General features: G+C 35.8%; 1 protein-coding gene across 1 annotated transcript; it reads right to left on the reverse strand.

Moving 5' to 3' along the window:
* Positions 1–1,547: 1,547 nt before the first annotated feature.
* On the reverse strand, positions 1,548–11,173 carry LOC149958991 (uncharacterized). The gene is made up of 5 exons (XM_090167301.1): positions 10,917–11,173; positions 7,849–8,063; positions 7,525–7,778; positions 6,802–7,006; positions 1,548–1,799 (listed from the first exon to the last, which is right to left on the reverse strand). Exons 1-5 carry the CDS (start codon positions 11,104–11,106, stop codon positions 1,548–1,550), a joined length of 1,116 nt encoding a protein of 371 aa, XP_090023427.1. The 5' UTR covers positions 11,107–11,173.
* Positions 11,174–25,595: the final 14,422 nt, after the last annotated feature.

Consider the following 25,595-nt stretch of genomic DNA (forward strand, 5'->3'; position numbering starts at 1 on the left):
TAACTTCATGTATCAAAAGCACTGATGCTAAGAAGTTTTTCCCCGAACTCTTCGGTTTCCCCTTCCATTAAAAGCTTCTTGAGGTTAACGGTAATAGAAAGTGTAGGGAGCTGTTGGCTCGCGTGGCACGGAGAGCTTACCACCACCCTCCTACGCATTGTAACCCGGACACCTGTTTAAGGCATTAAAAGTCGCTTGATAACTTAGGTCGTAGAAGGTGGCTTGGGTATTAGCCTAGATGATTATGACCATACATAAAAACAAAGTTTCCGAACTTTATACATCAAAAGCACTGATATTACCAACCTTTGACTCTAACATCTTTACCAAGGAAAGAAAAGCATCACAAATGTTCTTTGTTGTATGTCGTACAGGAAAATAAATAAATCCCACTAATTTTTTATGAATTATAAAGTTATCGTCTATCCAACGTCCGGTGACGCCCAGAAATGGAATGCGGTTAGTCGATATCCACCCATAAATGCTAAAAGTCTTTTGTCTCGGGATAGCCTCATAAACTTTTATGCACTAGCTTGAACAACTTAGTTTTAATACTGAATTACAGTGTATTTGATTTTGCTTGATCACGTGCAGTTGAAATATATACTAATAAATCACAAGAATATCTTTCCCTAAAGTTTTAATGATTGAAGAGTGTGAATAAATGATATCTATATAACCATAAGTCAATAATAATTTACAGAAGTGTGTCTCTTAGACTCTTCGACAAATCTTTTACTGGTTTCTAGATTCGAAGTGTCGTGTTAGTGACGTCTTAAACTAAATAAAATAAACCAGAGGGTTCGTAAGACGCAAACCGACGAAGAAGCTTCGCAGGCCGTATAGTCGTTCTCGCTCTAGCTCTCAGTAAAAAAAATGTACAGGTTAAGTATTATAAACTTATGATATCACCCCCTCTAACGGCGGGACTTGGGAGTCACTTGAAAAGAATTGTAAAAACAGATGATTAACTTCTTACATACACGGTCGCCAGTCGGTTCCCATTTAATTTTATGTTTTACAAAACAGATTTTTATGTCCGAGAGAAATAAAATTGCATTAAAAGAAACTGAAAAACTTAAATTTCCGAAGAAATTTTTAGTCTGCTTCCCAATTATTTTCGTTGAGCTTCAAAACCCCGCCGGTAGAGGGTAATAGCAAATTTTAGGAATATTCGAAAGAATTACTATGCTACTCGGATTGCATAGATCTGCTCTGATTTGAAGCTTGCAGGATTGATTCGCCTGTTAGATCTACCCAAATTTAATACCTTTTTAAGGATATTTTTACATACGTGCATTCACAGTAATGGACATTAAGTACGGTCCCAAATTTTCTCAAGAACATTCCTAAGTGCACTCTAGCATCCACCAATATCAAACACCTACTTTGAATATACTTCATAGTATACCTTATACGTATCCAATACCTTTTGTGACTCATTTTCATAGCATGTCATTAAGTGTGCCGTCATCTTGTAATAAGATGAGACCGAGAGCATACTATATGTTAATGACTTACTTCGGATCAAATCACTTGTGATAATTTCATTCATCTTTTTGAAAGCTTCCTGTTGCGCATTTCCCCAAAACCCACGCATTCTTCTTGCTCAGATGACTCGTTATCGGCTGTAATGTTTGCGATAAATGGGGAACGAACTTGTCCAAGTATTGCGTCATTCCCAATATACGACGAGTCAGTTCTAGGATAGCTTTAATTTCGTTCTCATCAGGTTTAATTCTGTCGCTCGTTATTTCATGTCCCAAGAATACGACGTCCGTCACAGCGAATTTGCATTTCTGTAAGTTTAAGGTGATACCTTTTTCTTGTTATCTTTGAATATACAGCTCTGAGGCGCTTGTTGTGTTCTTCGTGAGTACTACCCAATACGGAGATGTCATCTTGATAATTGAAACATCCTTCCAAATCTTTTATGTAGGAACTTATCCTATTTTGATAATGTTCCGACGTCGAATTTAACCCAATTGGTAATCTGTTAAAATGATAATGACCGAATGGCGTGTGAAGGTTGTTAGGATAGCGGATTTCTTATTTAACGGTATTTAGTAGTAATCTGAGCTAAAATCTAGCTTTAAGAAAATCTTTGCTCCTGCTGAGCATTCTAAGCTGTGATCTATCACTGGAATTTGACTTCTTTATCTTTTCACATATTTGTTTACGTCGGTCATATCGACGCCAAGTAGAGTTTTGGTTATCTTTGCAATTTCGCTGGATGGTTCTCTAGTTTCTAATGGTTTTGTCATGACTGCCATCGGTGAGCACTAATCAGTTGGCTTTTCTATCTTGGTAGTTATGCCTTGGTTCGCCATTTGGTCTAATTTTTCTTTAACTTGGTCAATTAAAGCTATTGGAACTCTTCTTGGAGTTAAAGAGAAACCGGGACTGCAGTTTTATCTAACTCTTATTGTATATTCTTCTTAAAGTTAACCCTTTCCAGCAAATAATCGAGGAAATTCCTTCACTGGGTCGACAGTTGACGTCATGGACTCTTCTACAACGTGGATGAAATCTCTTGACTAATTGCAGTCCTTCGTTTGTTTTAAGGCTGAGCAAACTTCTTTCAAGGTCACGTACTACATACATATGACTTTGCAAAGTATTCCCGTCGTGAGAGAGACTTGTATGAATCTTTCCTGTACAAATCAGTGGAGCTCTCTCTAGTCCCAACAATCGTCTGTCCGATTTGAGTGGCTGTTGTCCTGAAACCTTTTTTTTAAAACTTTCTCAGGCATGGCGGAAACACCCACTCCAGTATCTACTTGAAAGTTTATAGGAACGCCACTTATTTCGATGGTGACAAACCTTTTTTCGGACATTGATCTATTGTACGTTGACAAAGCGGGACTAAGAAAGCATCAGCTAATAATTGTTTATTCGCTTCGAAAGATATTTCTTGGATATCAGATGTTTTAAAACTTAAGCGTAATGCCCTTTACTCTTACATATGTAACAACTGGCAAATCTTGCTGGGCAATTATCCATTTGGTGTGGGTTATCTGAACCATATTTATGGCAACCTTGCGTGACTGGTTTGCTATTCTGATTATATGGCGACTTATTAATTGTCGTGGTTGGAGGCTTAATGTTCTGATGACGACTTTGTCTCCTCGAACCGTGATGTGGTTAAAGCGATGACCCATTAATCTTGTCAACTTAAGCATTCACGCCTTGATTTTCAGCTTTCAATTCCTTCGTTTGACGCTTGACCTCCTCACTTCGGCGAACTGATTATGTGATCCCATTGTAGTTTTTCGGATAAAGTTTGATTGCTAATGCCAACAACTATGCGGTCTCGTATCATTTCTTTTTTGGGATTGACTTGTTAGTCAAAATCACAATGCTTTTATAGCTGGTACAGCGAAGTGATAAATTCTTCATTTGGTTTTCCAGGTTTTTTTCTCGGTTTTTTTAAAACGAGAAAAAAAAACTTGTTCGTAGGTACGGGACGTTATTTTCTAGAACAAAATAGCATTCGAACCTCTGCATGAATTTGGCGTACACTACGGCATCCGCTGCGGCCATTTTTAACGATTGAAAAATGTATTCAGCTTGATCCCCTATCCCATAAATTAATGTGCTAATTTGTTCCTCTTCTGTTTAATTGCTGAGACCCGAGACTTTTCGAAATCTTTCAAATCTTCGTTTCCACCTATAGGCCAATCGCCCGGTGAGGAGAACGTAAAGGGTTCAGGTGTACTAACCGGAAATATCAGAGCTGCAGTGATCGGAAAATTCTTCCGGGTTTTTATTAGAGAGTAAATTTAGGGGAGTTTTAATTTCCCTCCCAAACATTAAATAAGCTGGAGAAAAACCAGTAGACTCTTGGACGCTGCTACGAATACCCATCGCGTATTGTTGTAGGCCTAGATCCCAATCCTGATGGTTACCGGTGACGTATGACGAAATTTGGGTACCAATTAATTTATTAAATCGTTCTGTTAAATTACTTTGAGGAAGATAAAGAGAGGTATATCTACGTTTAATTTCAAGAACGTTTAAGACGTTTTTAAATAGTTTGGAAATAAAAATCGTCTACCTTATGACGTACTAGGGGGGTGGTGGTCAGGTTGCGCGATGATAAAATATCTACCCATTTAGTCAAAAAATCACTGACCACTAAAAAATATTTAAATCCGCGTTTGCTGCGGGGGAATGGACCTTTTAGATCTATGGAGATTACTTCCCAAGGCTCGGGGATATCAGTAGGTTTCATTAAGCCAGCCGGTTTTTGGGACTTTGTGAACCTGGCAAACTGGACCCGAAATTCGTGGGTCCTTTCCAAATTTTGGAAAACGCTGGCTAGGCAGCCGCTTAAAGGTACCTACCACGTAGTTCAATTAAAACCGTACTATTTGAGAACTTAAATTAATTTGGAGCCTCACGACGTCTCTTAAGACACAAATGTTAACATTAATAATAATTTATGTCAACGCCAGGTTGGAGGTCGTATTTTCCGGCCTCGCGATAAAACAACCGGTCGAGCTATTTGCGTTGTGAACTTTTAAAGTATTCCCCGTTTTACAGTATCATTAATAGTATCAATATTACGCGACTTTTTTGGTCTTTTGGAATAAATCATCATGGTATTCAGTTTTTTTTCTCATTTCAATTGTTTAAACTTTTGTTTTTTTTTAATGGTGCACCACCCCTGTAAATACCAATGTAGAAATATTGTATATATATATATATTGAGATATCTCGTTTCTCATGTCCCTTAGCTATGTCTCACGACGACGTTCGACTTTCAGTGGGGGGCGATGTAATGCCCAAATATTAAACCCTGGAAGATATTGCTCTTTCGTTAAGTTATATCAGCCATAAATATCTCTCTCGTGCACCTATACTTTAAGTTTCTTTAAAAATACCTTTCGTTGCGTTTGAATGCTGGCCGTTCTCTCTGACGATTGGTATATTCTCCCCAGGCACTGTAGCAGAGTCGTCCCCAAATTGGTTTAGAAGGCTAGTGCGCATAGTCTCTATTCCCCGACCCCGTCTTTGTCCTTAGTCCGATAGGCTCAACCCTCTCTCTCACCCTTATCTTTTGGTGCTGTGTTATAAGCCGCCCGTTCCCCAAATGAAAGTCCCATAAAGTTCCTTATCTTCTTTATTAATTTTGAACTCATATTCCAAGAATTGATAATTGTCATAAAACCAGTAATGTGTACAATAAAGCATCGGTATCGAGGCTTTCCTGTTAGAAAGTATTTTTGTTATATTGCTTTTAAAAATTGAATGTGTCAAAGTTAAAGATGTTATTTATGGTCTCTGACCTTGGATCTTGTGTGGGGTGCGGGACTTAACAACTTCCAGTGAAAGTGTCCTGACCTCTGACCCTGGGGGTCATCAAGACTCAGTTCGCCCTTGGTAATTTTTTTTTATTATTTATTATAAATCACACAATAAATTAATAACAATAAGAAAATGAATAATTAGCGTGCGACCCCTCCTCACTAAGCGCACTACTTGTTTCGAAGAGCGGGGATTATTTACAAATGCTAATAGTTAATATAAGTTAAATATAGTTTCAGTGGTCAACAAGTACAATATAAACAAGAGACATATTAAAGGTTTAGTAATCTATAATTAGATTTTCGATTAAGTTAATATATTCGGAAGATTTAAAAAGTATATCAATTTCTCTGCGAAATTTTTCAAAAGTATTTAAATTTCTAAGTCTAATCTCTAACTTATTGTACAGTTTCAATCCTAAAAATTCTGCATTTCTTTGAGTTTTAGTTTTATTACAAAGCGGTATTTTTACTTGTAAACCTTGTCGACATAAGGGAAACAACGTTAGAATTCTCACCCGTTTTATTTTTATAATAAAGCAATAATGCAGATTTATAGAATAATTTCTTTAAAGGTAATATATCTAACTCTTCGTATAACAAATTGGTTGGATAGTTCCAAGGTTTCTTTAGACATAGCCTAGCGCATCGATTTTGTAACACTTCTATTATGTTCAAACGGGAGCTACAGGCACTACCCCAACATATTAAACCGTAATTCAAGATGGATTGAACTAGACTGAAATATACAGTCCGCAGGCTTGATGTACTTATTGCGTCTATAGAACGCAATAAAAAGTCGCTAGCTGACTTGGGGCTCGGGTATTAGCCTAGCTGGTTAATGATACCCCCATAACAGCAAAGTATAAAAAGGAAATGGTTCATATTGAACTGTGTGATCCTAAATTTTGTTCAAGCAAGATATTTTTGCTGCCAGTTATTAAATGTAATAAAACATTAATAGGAAGGAAAGCCCGCCTTTATTTCCACTTGTCCTAACTTAATACAAGATGTCGCTACGTACAGCGGGTGTAGTGATAATGTAGGCGGAACATTCAAAACTCTATTATATATTATATAATTATATAACAGTTCGACACGAGAAAAGCTGAACTATTGAAAAACGCCCTGCAATCTTAAACATTCATTATTAAAATTAAAAATTAAAAGCAACATTCGCTTTCAAACTAAAAAATGGCTACCGAAGGCCAACAGTGGTCTACTAATTTTTTAATGTTTGGTAAGGTTAATTATATCAATATATGAAATAATTTCAATTTCAAAGTATATTTATGTAGGCTACTTAGAGTTTTATAATAGATATCAACCTATTCGAGGACTAACAAGTTCTTTTATCTAATGGGCAATGGTCTTAGCCGTTCATCACAAATGATAATATATTTTCTCACTAGGGCTCGAATTTTGTTATTTTCATTCGTCGTAAATAATTTTGTCAGTAACTTTTCCTCTACCATTTGTATTTGAGAATTACATGTTGGTAGGTGACTTCGACGACGATGACCACGATGGAAAGGATAATTCCGTAGAGCCACACTTTCCAAATGGGTGCCAGAAAATACAGAGTTGTCTTTTTGGGGGGAATTAGAGAGTCGTAAATGTACAGATATTTTAGGAAAGGGAACTCCCCCTTTAATTCTGCGGGTCGCTCTTGTCTCGTCTCTACATATCGGCAAACTCTGAAAAAAATTATTGATAAATAACTTGCATAACTTCAACATGTGGGCGTAAATTTACTTAAGTGAGCCAAACAACCCATAAAGAAATGGTGACCCAAAATATTGAACGAGATTTGAAGGAACAATAAACGAAATGTTCGCAATTTCGGTGAGTTAACAAATCGGTTAAAAATAATCTTAAATAAACAGTATTCCCAAAGTTCTAATAGGGACAGCATATCCAAAAAAAATATAGTCTTGAATGTACATTATGCGAAAAAGGTCTTATAGGTTTTTTTTATCCAGAAAATCGTAAAGCTAATTTGAACCAAAACTTGGGAAGGGAGTAAGAACCAAAAAAGTATAAAAGGGATTAAAAATAGAAATAAAACTGAAAGTTAAGCGCAGTGTCTACGTTCTAGATTGAACTCCACATACGCTTTTGTTAAGTATGCATCTTCTCAGTTAACGAACACTTTCGGTGTAATTTGTAAAAATACATTTTTATTAGCTGAACGAAACATGTGTTATCTACTCACCGATAATCCACTGTTTCCTTGAGCCATGTCGGAAGTCGCCGATAAAGCTCAATGCATACAGATTTTCGCGCGTATTCCGTCTTCCCCTGGTAAATATTCTTGCAAGGTGTGCGCTGGGACCTTTTCAAATCCTCTCGGAGAAAATGGATTTTCGTAACAAGTACCGCCGTACTACCAATGATTGTTTCAGTGACTTCCCCTTTACTCTTTGATTTTTCAAGGAATTGCCAAGTTTCCGAATAAGGGTAGAGCATCTGTATAGAATAAGAACCTTTGACTATTACTCGCAATGGGGAGATATTTTTTAAGTGCAAAAAGCGTTACCCTTATTTCCTCTTTCGTTTCATAATCAATATAGATATCTTGTATGTCGGTGGCCATTAATTGAGCGATGTTGTCAATGTATAACGTTGTAATAGTTGCCAGTTCTCCTTTCAGGTTGCAAAGGTAGATTTTGTTCAAGAAGAACCCAGCTCCCAAAAACCAGCCAGATATAAGAAATTTCCAAGCCATTCGCAGCCGATTTGGACCTTCAAGAGCTTAGCAAAAAAGTCGGGGATTTAAAATTAAACCACCCTTAATTAATTTGAAGCTATGATATGGTTTTATGTTTATAAAAATAATTTTATCTCCAACATACTCATCATTAGAATTTGCAGATCTGTTCAAGTTTCGAAAAATACACCTACTTGCGTTATTTCCGGTCATAATAGCATTTCAAATTAATATAAACTAAACGTCTAAATTTTGTCAGAGATAAGTATTATAAATGTTTTAACTTTCTTTAAGGTTGGTCAAATATCAATGTCAATTTTCATTACATCTAGTAAAAATAAGATGACTACATCAATACTAAATTTTGGAAATATTTGTATTAGATGTGTACTACCACCGGAATTAGTAGATTTTACTGGTAGTTCTTTAAACTGCCTTACCACAGGAGGTTAGGAAACGCACTGAACTTTGTTTGCGAACTCTAGAAAAGGGCTCGGCGTTCGGATAGGATATTTTCCGTTCATTTCTTTTCTATTCATATCCGAATACAATCCGAATAAAAAATTCTCTGTTGCATATTAAATCGTATAATAGTCGTGAATAATATCCATAAATAAACAGTTATTCGAATTTTTTATGATTAACTGAAATTTTGGCGGTTAATTGATCCGTTTCCCCGTGCTCTACCCTTGAAGGCTAACAAATAAGCGCGTGCTTCGTAAAAATATAACTATATCATAAACATTTCAATGTTAGTTTCAAATCAAAAACGTACTTATAATAAAGTTTATTAAACAGGAAAAGAAAGTTTACACTTATTGCGCTCTGCTTTAGTAGGGAATGGGGATACTATAAAATACCATGAAAGTTACACAAAAATAACAATGAAATAGCAGCAATGACAAAAGAATGGCGATCGATATGGCAAAAGGTACAGTTTGGAAAAGTAAAATATACCTAAATAATTTTTTTTCGTTTTATACAACTATATACAAGAAAGATATTTACCACCCGTAAAACTTGTCAAGCTGACACTTAAAGGCAGAACTAGAGGATTTAATCTTAATTAGGGAAGGGAGGGCATTCCATGAGTTTACTACTCGCTGTGTGATGAAAACACGGCACGAGGTACAAGCATTATACGTTCCTTACATATCGTAGGAGCTTTCCTACCCGCCCAGCGAATGGTAAAGAAGGAGGTGGCCGGGACGTCATGCAACTCATAAATTAGTTTGAAGGCTTCAACCAAATCATTTCTAAGACGTCTATTCGAAAGGGACAAAAACCAAGGCGCTCAAGACGTTCAGGGTAAGACAAAGAACGATGGCTAGAGACCATCTTGGTGGCCTTACGTTGCATTCTCTCAAGCCTCTCAATATCCTTTACCAGGTGAGGGAACCAAATACTTGATAGAGAAATAGGAAAACGAACGTTTTAAAACATACAGGGCACGTAAGCCGCGGGCAGAAGACACCCGACTGTGAGTGGTGCCCAACATTTTTCCATCCAAAATGACGCCAAGGTCACGAACAATTTCACTGGCCTTGATGACCCGACCACCCAACCGGTACTGGAAAAGGCGATTGCTAGGACGACAATGGAGGACCGTGGATTTATCAGGGTTAAAGGTCATCCCATTTGTTGAGGCCCAGGAGTCCAAAGCGTTTGAGTCACTTTGAAACAATAGACAATCGTGGGATACTTTGATTTCGCGCCCAAGTTTGGAGTCATCAGCAAACAGCCTAATAAAAGATTCCCGAATAGCTAACGGGAGATCATTGATATATATGACGAACAATGTAGGTCCTAACACCGAACCCTGAGGAACACCACTATTAACGGGGCACCAGGGGGAAACGAAATCCCCTAATGTCACGCGTTGAACCCTCTCAGTAAGAAAATTAGCAATCCCGTTAACTAGCAAAGGGGGAACATCGAATAATTCTAATTCTCAAAACCATCATCTACGAAATAAAACGTGATCATATGATATCCCACATACGCACTTGTTAAAATATTAACATGTCGAAGTTAGAGATGCCCAAACGGGTGATCTTTAGGAACTACCCTAAAATAACGTTGAAAAATAACTACAATGAACTGTGCAATCTCGACTTTGTAAACCATTGAAACGACATATTTTAAATTGTCAATTATTAGAGCTCAGAGAATCGGATAAATTACCCACCAAAATTTCATTACTCAAAAAATATTCGATTAACTGTTTATTTATGGATATTATTCACGACAAATAAGGTTTAATATGCAACAAAGTTAGTTTACAAAATTTTAAGGTTACAATAGTTTAGGCTAAAAAAAGGAAAGTTAAATCGAGATACATCATGACTTTAACAGATTTGAAGATTGTTTTGCAAAGTATAAAGCATAAAATATACAAGAAAAATTCGTAATAATACCTATATTTCAACAAATAATACACGAGCTCACATCAGACAGTTCTAAAATGATGACGGTTTTTTGCATTAACAGTATTGTTTCCTACGTTTTGTAGTTTCGTTTCTTATTTAGTATTAAAAAAGAGTCAAGCCTTCTTGGAAAGTTCTTCGTACGTAGAGCTCGGGGAAACGGATAAATTAACCGCCAAAATTTCTATTCATTATACAAAATTCGATTAACTGTTTATTTATGGATATTATTCACGACAATTATAAGATTTAATATACAACAAATAAGTTTTTATTCGGATAGTTTTTGGATATGGATATAAAAGAAATGAACGGGAAATTTCCTATATGAACGCCAAGCCCAACTAATTAGAGAACCCCTGATATATAAGCACTTCAATTTAATATTTTATCACATCAAATATCATGTACCTTATTTTGTGTTTATAATTTTTACAATTTGATAAAAAGAGAGAAATAATGTTGATTTACCGTTTGAAACGAGATGCGAGAGGAAAAAAAAGCAGCTGTCCCAAATCCTCTTCACTGTTCTATTCGTAGGTTCAGTGCCTCCACTTACTCGCTGTCTCCTTCTTCCGGGGAATGCCAGGGCCGTGAAGATAGAGAGTGCCAAAAGGGAAAAGAAGGAGAAAGGTGCAATTGGCAGTGCCCAGGGCTTCATCCGGCATCAGAACCTGGTTGCTGTCCCCCCGTCTGTCCAAACAACTGAAGATTTGGCTGCCCACCCACACGTATACTTGAGAGTATTGCACGTTTTCTATTTCTTCATCCCACGTAAGATGCGAGATTATCGCTAAACCAACGAAGTTAATCTATTCAAAATTAGTGCCTTTAGTATTTTGCTTCTATTGCGTTCTCAAATCCTAATTCTGAAAATGGCCCTTATTCCGGATAATCAGAGGCTTATTTCTCATAAATAGATTTAAAACAACCGTCAATACTATTTACACGTTTTTCTTAAGTATTTCCAGCAACTCCTAATAGGCCTATATGACATTATAATGAATTAATATTATTTTTACTTCTCTGAGGGGACAAAGTCACTTAGGGGGGGTTATACAATCACCGTGTCTGACTGTCTGTGTGTCTATCCTGCGAACGCGTTCGCATTTTCCGTGCAAAGGAAATTTCTCGAAATTTCTGCGTTCGCAGTTGTTAGGACTGTCGAAGGGTTGGGAAAACCACCATGCGACGGTAAGCGTTAAAAAATAAATTTGCGGTTGGGTTTGGTTTGGATGGTGTTTTTTCGTTAACGTTCACCGTCGTGACGGTTTTAACTCAGTTTGATTGGATATTTCATTATAATAATGTTTATGTGTAGGGTGTGAATGTTATGACGGTTGTGGGTGTTGAATCTGTTGAGTTTGTTTTTGTTTAGTTGTGTTTGTTGGTTTGTACGGGCGTTTTCTCTTCATCTTCTTCTTAATTACTTTGGAACGGACCGAGTGCTGAGTGTTATGCAACCTCTCAATGTCAAATGGCAGAGTTTCCACCAATTGTACACGGTATTCGTCTTAATATCAATTTGCGATTTATTAGCGCCGGCCGGGGATCGAACCCGGGTCTGCCTCGTGCAAGAGATTTACTCTAACCACTCAGCCACCAACGCTCGTTAAGTTACGTTTTTTTTCTAAAAAACAGCTTTGGCGAATGTCCTTTGCAAAGTTATAACGTTACATCATTTTAAATATTTATAAATTATATTAATCTTATATTTAATTAAATATTTATAAATTAAATTAATCTTATATTTAATTAAATATTTATAAATTAAATTAATCTTATATTTAATTAAATATTTATAAATTAAATTAATCTTATATTTAATTAAATATTTATAAATTAAATTAATCTTATATATAATTAAATATTTATAAATTAAATTAATCTTATATTTTATTAAATATTTAAGTATTTTAATGTAAAATCGTGATCAGGAATTGAACTCGGGTCGCATTGTTACCTCGCTTATAGTTCACCGCTGAGCCATTGACTTCCTTAGGGAAAATATTAAAGTAAAGGAACCATTATGATAAGGCGGGTTTTGTTACTAAACGGATGAATACAATATCTGTGGATATTTTTTATTGAACTTTGTTTTTTAATTTTTGTGAATTTCGTCGGGAATTGAACCGGGAGCGCGGTTTTAGGACTTTGATTCGTTGCCGCTGTGTTATTGATTCCTTTTACGTTGCGTTATAAATCTGTAATATATTATTCAATGACGTTGTTAAACTCTTTAATTGTCAGTAGGTTTAGTTTTTCGGATACTCTTTTTTTAATATAATATGTATCTGGGTTTTAGGCAAAGGAAGGGCTGTATGTTATTTTTACTGATCGAGATAATCGGGGGAATTCTGCAGACTTTCCTAGGAAAGTTGTGACACGCCTTCTTTCTTTCAACTTTCTCTTGAGATTTCATTGGGCGCGAAATCACATGTCGCATAACGTTCACAGGGACCATACAAATTCGACCCCTTCGCTCCGATTGGTTGTCGTTACGTCATAGAATGACACCACGTGATTGTGAGGCAATAATCGCCATCTATTTGACTCCGAAGGACCAAGTTCAGTTCAATTCCACAGCCAGAATCAGCGGGCCCGTGGTTAAGTGTTCTCATAAGCTGAAGTGGTCGTGACGTATGCCTATTGTAATTGGCTACAGGGGAAAGATTTCCCCCGGGAATTTGCCGTTATCTCTGACGCAATTCCGGGGAAAAGAACTTTTAGCTTGGAGGCGCCTTCTATCTTTGAAAGCGAAAACTAACATCATGAAATTTCGAACGGATGTGAGTTTATCAAAAGGTCACGGTCAACCGGAAAGAGTGCTGAAGGTCACTTTAAATTTCAAAATGGCGTGTGAAGCTGTGGAAAAGGTCCCCCGAACGTGTGTGCTAGTGTCGTGTATAATTTGTAAAAATGTCGATAAAAATTATATGTAAGCCGTAATTTACACGATCTGGACGTTGAAAAATTAGGTATGGAGTGCAAAGTTTTACGAAGAAGGTATATTTGAAGGTTTCAGGTTACTGGAAGTCGTGCATTGGTGTAGGCCTGTAACCCTTGCCTTATTTTAAACAAAATAAGATCCTTTTTTGCAAGCCGAAGAGGTTTCATCTGCAAAAGTAAGTAACTTGTTATAACGTATAATTCTTAGACTAATTAAGTACTTTTAGATATCATTCGTGAAAATGTACAGCGATTCGATTCCAAAAATATGTGTACATAATCTCAAAGCGCAAACAAAATAACGGTACGGATAAGAATTGAAATTAATTAATACACAAAAAACTGGTATTCACATTTTCATTTTGAAAAGTATTTTTATTTTAACATTTGTAATAATGGTACTAAAATGTAGAAGGTAGCTTGATGGTTTGGGTTTCATACAATGGCCTCATCTCATTCGCTGTGGAAGAAGGAAGAGGAAGATTTTTTAGAAGTAATGGTAAAAAAGTTACATCTAATAATAATAATTACACATTTTGAGACTTCTTTTCTGCAGAGTTACAAACTGCCAGACAATAATTGACACTATTGACTTTTTGCGTGTCAATATCAAATCCTCCGCAGTAAATATTAACAAATATGTATAAGAGAGGCGACTCATTCAGCATTTTCTTTGGTGCACAATGTTTTAGAAAATAACAATTTTTTTCTGTTGGGAGTTGATAGGCTACTGATATCGTGATTTTTGTCGAGAATCGGTTCACGTCTTCGATACGGATATTTTTAAACTTATCACTTAAATATTGGTTATAATAGTATTGTAAATTTTTTCAATCAGTATAGGTTAAATTACGATATTGGCCAACATTTATTTCTGTAATATTGCGGACAATTAAATTAATTGAATCTTTAATACTAAGTTGAGGTGAAATATAACTAATTTACATATATGTTGGTTGCATTTGGTTCTGTTGGTAGAAAATTCTTAATTCTGCAAATTTTTTCAAAAACCAATGTTTTGGCAATTAGGCTTAAAAAATTAACAATATTGCATAAGTATGTATTTTGGTAACGCAGCCCGGCGTAGTGTATCTCTTGTAAAACGTTCGCTTATGAATAGGTAGTGTCATACTTAAATAAATCTTATAGACGTAGGATATTATCAATTAAGTCACCGAAGGGAAAGCATATTTATGAAAAGGTGATTAAGTTGATGTTAAATATATCCCAATTTATCTGACCCCGATAAAAACTTTTCCCGCTGTTAAATCGGTAGCATTAAATTTTTTCAGTTTATTATTGATATTTTACGATGAATAACGTTTAGAAACTAGAAGCTGAACATTGCTTGAAAAAAAACGTAACTCTTGGTTCATGCAAACTTTCTAGGAAACTACGCCATCTACCCCGTATTTGAAAAAAAAAATAAGCAAAATCTTATCAGTTTGAGTCAAAAAATACATTTCATATATTTTTAAAATACTAATTGACATTTTAGATCTTCGTTGATTAATAGCAATATATATTATTTTTAAAGGACATTCTAATAAAAATAAAGATTATGTAAATAAACAGAGTTCAGCTGGTCATTTCTTTTATCTTAATGCTTTAAAATCACATTCTGGATGAATTTCGAAAATTCAAACAATACTTAATACTATTTTACCAATTGAACAAGCCATAAGAATCTCCAGTTAATTGAGCCTCACCATCCATAAAATATGACTGGGAGCTATTGACACTCCTTCCTCTAAAGAGCCTTTCGGTTAATTAAATTGTAGTGTCAATGGAAATTGAAACATTTATATCAATTGTAGCCCCAAGGAATTCCATTCCAATAACCTGGACATGGTTGCAACAGTTGAACGAATCGTAGATACTTTTAGAGCTCTGAACTGGCAAGTTTGCACCTTTACTTGCTTTATTGCTGTAAACAAGAAAAACTATTTTTGAAGAGCAGCTCTTAACAAGGTTGTCCTTAACCGTCATTTGTTGAAATATGTATCTTCAAAGGAGAATGAGAAGTGGTCACTCTTTGAAAATGGTGAGACCAACAGGTACTGTAAAAAGAAAATTGGTTACTTTTTCACATAGAGTTACGAAAAAGATGGACATCATACTTAAGCTCGTTGTATAACGTGACATTTTCTGTCTCGAAGCGTGTCAAGTTTTGATAGAATCAACAATGAAGCCACCTTCTAAATTTTGGGACCATTATTACAAAAGTTAAAATAAAAATTATTCTCAACATGAAAATGTTCGTACCAGCTCTTCGTGTATTGAGTAAATTCCATTCTTATCCATATCGCAGTACCTTGTCACGAACGATATCGAAAAGTACTTAATTAGTCTAAGAATTAAACGTTATAACAAGTGTACTTCTCTTACTTTTGCAGATGAAACCTCTTCGGCTTGCAAAAAAGGATCTTAATTTGTTTAAAATAAGGCAAGGGTTACAGGCCTACACCAATGCATGACTTCCAGTAACCTGAAACCATCAAATATACCTTCTTCGTAAAAATTTGCACTCCATACTTAATTTTTCAACGTCCAGATCGTGTAAATTACGGCTTACATATAATTTTTATCGACATTTTTACAAATTATACACGACACTAGCACGCACGTTCGGGGGACCTTTTCCACAGCTTCACACGCCATTTTGAAATTTAAAGTGACCTTCAGCACTCTTTCCGGTTGACCGTGACCTTTTGATAAACTCACTTCCGTTCGAATTTTCATGATGTTAGTTTTCGCGCTCAAAGATAGAAGGCGCCTCCAAGCTAAAAGTTCTTTTCCCCGGAATTGCGTGAGAGATAACGGCAAATTCCCGGGGGAAATCTTTCCCCTGTAGCCAATTACAATAGGCATACGTCACGACCACTTCAGCCTATGAGAACTCTTAACCAATGTGGTTGGATAGCTGTTGAAGTTGCGTTATTAATAATCGCTTGATGCATTTTAGGTGTTTCCCAATTTCGACGAAAGTTTGTAAACGCGATAACTTCTCAACCGTTGGTTGTAGAGAGATATTTTGTCCACTTCCTAATTATGAATCGACCATTGTGAATTCAAAAACGCGCGAGTCAGTGCCGTAGAACCAATATTTAAAAAGTTGTCAAAAAGGAGTTTTGACGGTTCCCGCCAAACTATTAATTTTTGGCGGACGAAACCGATAAATAGCGAAAGATATTGGAAAATAAATAATAGTTGCAATTGGTTTCATCGATCTATCTATTATAGTTTTCTAGCAGAATTAAAAAGAGGGCACAAATCTCACCTGTCGAAGACTTTTTAAACAGAGTGTACATTTATCGTGAAACAAACAAGAAGCTGGCAATAATTTGCCGCAGTAAAGCCTAATCTGAAAATATCACGATTTTATTTTTTTTTAAATTTCACTGAGTAATAACTCGAAAATAAAATTCATGCATAAGAGCTCCCTTATTCCCACCATTTTTAAAAATCGCAGCCTATCTATTTAAAAAACATGAATAATTTAATATTGATTTCAAATTCAACTTAAGACATAATTCCACGTGTTATATTTTTTTCAAATAAGGTACTTTGAAAATATTTGAAAAAATAGTTATTTTTATTAAAGGCTTATTCTTTTAGGGTCTCTTTTTCTATTACATTGGGATCGAGTGAAAGGTATAGTACCGTTTTGACGTCTCGCTGTTTATTTTGTTACAGAAAGCTATTTTTGCTTCACCACTTAATATGATAGATACAAAGTTTCTTTTACTGAGAGGCTAAGCTACAATAAAATAATAGTTTGGCAGAGGGTAACGAAACAAATTTAGAAATTTGACCATATAAATTCGACATATATAGGAAATTGTTTTATCCAGAATGATTTCCACAAAGTTTAGATCGTTCATAAACTCGTCCGAGTCTAGTCAGTCTTTTTTCAATTTTGTCGACTGAGAACAGTCCGTGAAAATGTTCACTTTTTCTATTTGAAACGGAAGAAAAGTGTTTAATTTGTAGTTATTTATTAATTTCCCGAAAAAGTGTTTTAATTTCGAAAGTGTTAACGTCTTAGGTTAGTGTTAGTTTAAAGAGTACACGAAATACTTGACAAACTATCCAAAGTTCGACAACACGAAGAAACAAACAAATATTTAAAGAGGCGTGTACCTCTACCGAATGTGAGAACTTAAATTTGAGTTCAAAGACGCGAACTTATGATTTTAACCAACATTTTTATGACTGACCTAGCCAATTCAATGACAACGGAAGAATAAATATATTTCACCGGAAATGGGTATTTTACCATTCGACGCTCTAATAGATCTTGATCAGGAATTTGGAGCGACATGACCATCGATCAAGTTCTAATGCCGTCGATGAAGGTTTGTGGTGGACTAACAAGTGGTCGTGGCCTTATGGAGAATACCATTGCTAGATGGGTTTTCACAACTCGCTACCTGTATGAAAATTTCCATTTGATTTAACGCAGAAAAAATAGTTGTCAATCCCCAGCAACTCTTTGGTAAAATTGCCAGTGCGTTGCAACTCAGAATATATTTCGAGAAATATCTCTAGTCCGGGCGTTCTCCAGTCACACCGGTTCTCTTTGAACAACCAATAAAACTACCTTTAGAGCTTGGCGGATCAGATAAATTAACCTCTAAAATTTCGATTATTCATAAAAATTTCGGTTAAATGTTTATATATGGATATATTTCATGGTTATAAAACGATTTAATATGATAATTTTCTGTTATGGATAAGAACAAATAAAACTGATATTTCTTATCCAAACCCAGAGCTCTAGCTACTCTCGTCCAACTTCTAAAGTAGTTTCGTCAAACGGATCCAAAGGACGGTGGTTTTTGCTTCATCGAATGGTGTGGCTTCTTGACTTCTATGTTGAATTTGTAAGGAAGCATTATGCCGTTAATACTACTATAGTTTTTGATGGTTACGCGGGACATCTAACAACAAAAGGCGAAGAATAGAGGATAATATATTCTAAAATTATGGCTTCCTACATACAAATAGAAAAGCAAATTCTCAAGAAACGTTTCTTAAAAGTCTGAGAAAGAAACAGTCTTATACATAGAACATTTAGTAACCAATTTTCGGGCAGATGGATTCTCAGTAATACAAGTGAGACACACTTATTGTTAACACCGCACTTAATGTACCTTATAACGGACGAAAACCAAATTTCGCAATAGTTGGAGAAGACACTGACCTATTAGTGCTTTCTCTTTCAAGTCCTACTTCTAAAATTTCCATATTTTTCGTAAAACCCACGCAAGGAAATAACTTCGATAAAGTCTTTGACATACAAGTCTACAAGAGACATGAGGAGATGTCATACAATTGCTACTCTTTCTTCATGCTGCGACACTACGTCAGGACTTTATCGGCAAGGGAAGAAGAAGGCTTTTAATCTATTAAAGAAGAACGCCAAACTAAGAGAAACCGTTAATATATTTATTTTGTCCAATTCTAGTGACAAGATAAAGCTTAAGTTGGCGAAACATTTCTATAGACCCTTTATGAAGCTGGGAACATGAATACTTTGGATGCCCAATGATATAAAGCATTTACAAATGCAACTTATCGCTCTTCAATTGGTCGAAATTTAGAACTAGCAATACTACCACCAGGCAGCGCAGCTGTGAAACAACACTTTTATCGAGTGAATCATCAAGTTCAAACATGGCTTGTGAGTATCCAAAATGCCACTGATTGGGGTTCGAGACAGTGAGGCACTCAGCTAAAAGCAACTAAGTACCCTGCAACCCGTCCCGAAAGAGCTTGTTTATACGATATATTGTATATGCAACGACGTTCGGGATTTAAAGTACGAGTACCGAAAACCGGTCTGGTTTCTTCGTTAATTTAATAATCAGCTAGGCTAATACCCAAGGCGCCACCTTAGGCCCAGTCATCTAGCGACTTATTATGCCTTTAAACAGGTGACTGGGTTACAATCCGCAGGAGGGCGGTGGTAATCCCTTCGTACCACGCGAGCCAACAGCTTATTATTACCATTAGTAGCCTCTACAAGTTTATGGAAAGGGGAAGCCCCCTTTAACCAGTGCCGAGAGAATATGCAAACTCAACGCGGAAGAAGAAGTTCCGAGTTTTCAACCAGTGCCAGGAGCTGGGATCGAACACGGCTCCTATTTCTGCGAGGCTGAACTTGAAAGCCAAGATAGTGGCGAATAGTATATATTAACATAATCTAAGTAAATATTTAGTAATAAAATAGAATAGTATAGCTTATTTTGACTTATTAACTTTCATAGCATTTCACAGGGCTTCTTAAAAAGGGAAAATCACGATATTTTTAGATTAGGCTTTACTTCCGGGAATGATTGCCAGGTTCCGGTTAATTATACGGCAATGTAATACAAAATATATATTGTCGAGATAAAGGTTAAATACAATTCAAGATCTGAGCTTTATGTATTTTTAGCGACTTTGGCCGCTATTTTCCAAGATGGTCGAAAATCCACACATGGGAGAATATAGTAGACCACACTACTTGAAAGAGCGCCCCAAAATCTAAAATTCTTAAATTTTCAGCTTTCTTCTAATTGGTTCAGGGTTGCTTAAAATGCTTGTTCAACTTTCCTGTACTATTGATTTAATTTGTATATTTTATATGGCTATTTTCCTAATTTTAATTGAAACTTACACTGTGTTAGCTAAAGCCTCTAGATTTTTTTGAATGAAATATATTTTACTTACTTTCGACCATTCTCTATAATCATTTACTTTCAATCTGAAACCAAATCGCTATTTTACTTTTTGTTCTTAATTTATCTCTTAAGACATTTAATTTAATTTTAAAACGAAATAAAGTGCTATAAAATTGTATGAAACATATAAAATCATTGATATAATTTATCCCTAACGTGTTTTAACCTTATAAGAAGATGCATATTTACTTAAGCGTAATTAATAATAAAAAATACGTGAAACGAAAGGTACTTTGTCAGACAATAATGCGTTTCGTCAGGATTTTGGGCTTAGAAGCTGAAACGTTACGACAAAAAATCTTGGAAAATTTGAAAATAGAAGAACGGGTAGGTATTTGATGTTTCAATTTTGGGGTAATGGCCGTAATTGCTGACAGACAGCGGCTATATTTTTATGAAATTTAAATTCCTTAAGCCGCGTTTTCACGAACGCTTGTAGCTAAAACTTTTCAGCTTGAGCAAGAAATAGTTATTGAAAAACGCTCACGCTCATACAATTTCTGTTTTTATGAAAGCTGGAACCTTTCGCGTGTGGAGTGCGCTTGCGAAACTGGATCGGTGTCTCGCGTCTAGCAACGATCAAATCCACCTAGATATTTTCAGGCCCAAGCAAAAGTTTCGCGCCTGACGTCAACCCACGTGATGGCTATCAGCGAATGAGGAAGTAGTTGCGATTGCTTACGCAATACCCGGTGACCGTGTGACGGCTTTGTTTCCTAAGCCTTAGCTAGTCAACCAAAATGGATGGGACCAAATCATTTACAAAAAAACAGCAAAAGGAATATGAAAGGAAATTAAAGGAAGATAAAAAGAGAAAAGACATAGAATTAAAGAATAGATTCATTAGTTTTGTAAGGGATAAAGAAATTATTTGGAATAAGAAATTGAAAGAACATAGAGATAGAGATGCAGTTGATGTGGCTTGGAATGAATTAAGTGAGACCATTCAAATGCCAAGTAAGTGAAGTTTACATAAAGTATCATTACTATATTTTCATATAGTTCCATAAATTCTAGAGGAGGATATAAAAAAAGCATGGAAATCCCTAATTGATCAATTCCGAACTCATATAAATTCAATTAAAAGTGTGAAATCTGGAGACCCCTACGACAAGGAAAAACAATTTGAAAGCGTTCAGTGGCCTCATTTTCAACAATTACTCTTTTTAAAAGACACAATAGAAAAGAGAACGTACAGCAATTTATTTATTATATTGAAACTGAAATTTTAATTAACATGTTCCTTTCTCTAGAACTTTTTCAAACTTCGCTTTTTTTCATGACAATGCAAACCAGTCTACGCAAATTTCCAATTGTAATAGTCAAGAATTAAACATGGTATTATAACCAACATCTTTTAAAATTAAATTGGATTTTCTGTTAACTATTCCCAATTTTAATTACTTAAAAATGTATATACAGTTAAATTTCATTATGTCAATTTCAGTTAATTGTGATAGTTAAGATAAATAGGAGAATATAGCTATGCTATAAAAATGAAGACTTAAAAACATAAACTAATTTCAATTATTTATTTTTTAAGTAATTTTATTTGAAGTTAGTTTTTGGGTGCACCACTACTCAAGAAAAGAAATTTAAAGTTAAATAATAAATGTTCTTTGAGAAACGTATTTGAAATATGGCATTTGTACTTTTTTTAAATATTTTAATAGCTTTATGATACTTATTGACTTATGGTAAAGTTTTCAAATATAAACCCTGATTTTTAGGAATACAATAGCATTCCATATGTTATTGATCTATTACGGACTGAGGACCAACACTCCCTGTCTTTTGCCAGTGGCAATACTGCGATAAACAATTTGTCTACTCTGAACTCTGTAGAAAACAACTTGCCAACTCCGAACTCTATCGAAAATAGTGGGCCTTCCTCAAACTCAATAGAAAACCACATTTCTTTTCCAAAATCAATGGAAAGCAACTTGTCTACACCAACTTCATCGGTGAAAAGCAATTTTGCAATACCAAGAAGTGCAGACACTGCAACCAATTCTAGTGCCCAGTGTCCTCAAAAAAATAGAAAACCAAAGAAAAGGCCACATGAAGATGAAACAACATTAATTTTAGATGAATTGTCTGAATTAAATAAGTACTAAATTTCTGCTACGAAAGTTATGATACCATTATTAAAACATTTCATTTTTAGGCAAATTGATAACTCTCAAGATGACTGTTCAAAATTGGCCATTATATTGCAGCCATGGAGCGACGGGTAAAGGAATCGGAAAGATCTGACTTTGAGTATGAATTAATCACAGCTGCTAGAAACTTTATGAAAGGATTAAGAGCAACAACTAATAATTAAAATCTTATGAAAATAGTTTAATTTTGTAAAAAAAAATTTACAATAAAGGTTTTAATAAAATACAAATAAGAATTCATATTTCCGGTCTAATCACACCAGGCGTTATATCCCATTGCCAGTTAACCTCTCCTTCTTTGCTAATAAAATAGTCAGCAAATAACTCCCTATTATTTCGTGCAATATCTCTGTAATTGGCGTGATGTTTCGAAATGCATTCGCCGGATTTGGTCTTAGCTCGTCGTGAAAATACCCTTCAACTAATTGACCATTTTCATTCAAATGGTCAGAATAATCTTGAGGGCAATAAACTTTCGTACTGTTTTTTTCTTCACTCATTAAAAAATTGTGAAGAGCTACAGCAGCTTTCACTACATTATCGGCATTTTCTGGCACCATATAGATACAGGATCTAAATATCCTCCACCATGCTGCTAAAATACCGAATGCATTTTCACTACAGCGCCTGCGTAAGATCAGTTATTTATTTTTTACAAAAGGGTGGTTTATATCCACGTGCGAGTACTCGACTCGAAACTTGAAAACCCAAATCGAAAAACTCGAAAACAAAATAGATTTGAGACCTAGGCTTATTTTTTCGAGTTCTCGAAACGTCTATTTTATCCAAGGCATCACTCGCGAGTTTTGAAAAAACCGCCAAACAACGCCCATTTTTGTTTTTTTCCGTGGCCCCGTGTCACGCTAATTTATTCGAGTTGTATTATTTACCTTGAGTTTCCCCCTAGCGATAACAATGAAGAGGAAAGGTCTCAGATCTCCTGAAATATTTTAGCTTAGAACTAAAAGTCGGAGGGTCCTCAAATCAGTACTCTCAGAATATCGTGCCAATGGTCGTTTATTTCGTAACATTTACTACAAAATTTCTAGTCACCTGACTACCTCAATCCCTTATCCCTTATCGAATACCCACCCACTAAGTTATATAGCCCCCGACACGACACTCAAATACTTTAAATGACAACAAATAATACCCCGACACTTCCAATCAACAAATAGTTTACAACCTAACCCTTGCCGCTGCCAGATTTCTATGCCAATTAATATTTACAACTAATGCCAAGCCATATATCTCGTAAAGTACTTATCACTGGTATAGCTGCCGGTATCAACGCACACCTCCGGAAAACGAAAGACGAAGAGATGAGAATAGATGGCCACAGATGAAGATTAGCGGACAGAAGTTAGCGGTAGACGTCGGCTCGGAATCAGACTTTCACACCTTCCCGACTCGAACGGATTTGGTTATGCTTTTTTGTTTATTATTATTTTCTAACTGGTAAATTGTACAATATTCACGAACGCCAATATTTCAACTCCCGAGTTAAGTTCAGACCTTCTATTTTTTTTGTCGAGTAGAGGATCTCTCTGCCTCCCTACTCTAGTTAGTCTTTTTGGTCCCACTCTTCTTGAAAAAAAAGCAATGTTCTCTGGTTTTGTTCTTTTAGATCCTTGGGTCACGTGAGGTTATAGTTAAGGGTCATACCAATCACACACAGAGGTGGAGTTATATGTAGCCAATCCAAATAGTGAGCCGGGTTGCGTAGAAAGTCAAGGTCTTATTTTATAAGTTACTTCGAATGGCTTTATGGCTCAGTCGTCATGGCTGGCAGTTGGCTTAGAACTATGGCATTTTATGGTGGCACATCTGGGCTTTTACGGTAATTGGCAGCGGCGATATAAGAAGAAATGAAACTCTTCTACCAATACTTTTAACGTTTTCCCCCAAAATTTCAAAATGTTCAAAACAAGGTTATAAATAAAAATAGTGACAATAGTCATGACAAGCCCGAGCTTTCTTGGAAAAGAAGAATCCATTGGCACGATATCCTTTGCGCGGAGCCGACTCAAAAAAAGGCTATCTTAAAGAATCCCGAGGGCCATTCATTAACAGGGGGGGTTCGGGGTAAGGCGACCACTTAGAGCCGCGCGACCCCATCGAAATTCCAGGAACAGGACCCACTCTTCTTTTCGCGACTCGCCGGGGGGGGGGGGGGGGGTTATTATAGTTTTTATTGGAAAATATATGGAAAACATTGAAATTAAAATTTTATATCTATAAAAAAAATGTACTGTGACACCCGCCCAAAGACCTTGATTGGATATGATTTTTTAAACATGAGCCATATGAAAATGAAACCTGACTCAGAGCGCCCTGCTATTGAGAACAGTTTGTATGTTCTACTCAAGCTAATACTTAACTGTTAGAGTACTCGAAATCCTTTTTTAAAATAAGCCTAATTACTCGAAAACTCAGGAAAAAATAAAACTCGACTCGAAACTCGATAATGTAAATTTTAGAAACTCGACTCGAACCCGTAAAATCGAAACTCGCACGGTACTAGTTGTTTATTAGGTTTTTTTTAATAAAATTGAGAGCCATACCTTGCTCGACTTAGCCTATAATTAAAAATTCTAGATTTTGTTGTAAGAAAATCTCTCGCATACGGTTTCATAAAATTCGGCAGGAGCTGAAATGCTTCGTCACCAACCAGAACATGTGGCGCTAACTTGTTTGTTCCTGGTAAAGGGAAGTCAGGTGGAAAATCTAGTGATCCAGCTTCTAATGCCTGACCGAATTCAGACGCTTTGAATACACCACCATCGGATGTAGAGCCATAAGCACCAACATCGACAGTTATAAATTTGTAACTGGCGACTACTACTGCCATTAAAACAATGGAATTAAATCCCTTTAATTGATAAGGAATTAACGTTAATTATAACAGAAAATTTAGTAATTCTAAAGTATAAAATACCTTATAATTGTGGTAGAGTGACCCTGTGTTGGGGGGTTGAGCAATCGTGATGCGCTTTCCATCAACGGCCCCGCAACACATTGGATAGTTCCATTTCTCTAAATATTCAGCAGCAGCCATTTTCCACGTTTGAGCAGTGGGTTGCTTAAAGATTTGAATTCTTACTAAAGTTAATTTAACACTACATCTATTTTATAATTACTGGCAAGTAAATTGGCTGGAGAACTTTCCAAAAGACCTGACACGTTTGCTTAATTACATTGTAAACGGTGGTCTTTGCCATCCGAAAACAATACGCCATACTCGAATAGGAATTACCGGTTGCCAGCTACCTAAATATATTTTTAAGAAAATTACATTTTTTAGCAGGTGA

This window comes from Leiobunum rupestre, chromosome 2 (assembly GCF_980474605.1).
Source record: "Leiobunum rupestre chromosome 2, qqLeiRupe1.1.hap1, whole genome shotgun sequence".
In the NCBI taxonomy this organism is placed as follows: Eukaryota; Metazoa; Arthropoda; class Arachnida; order Opiliones; family Sclerosomatidae; genus Leiobunum; species Leiobunum rupestre.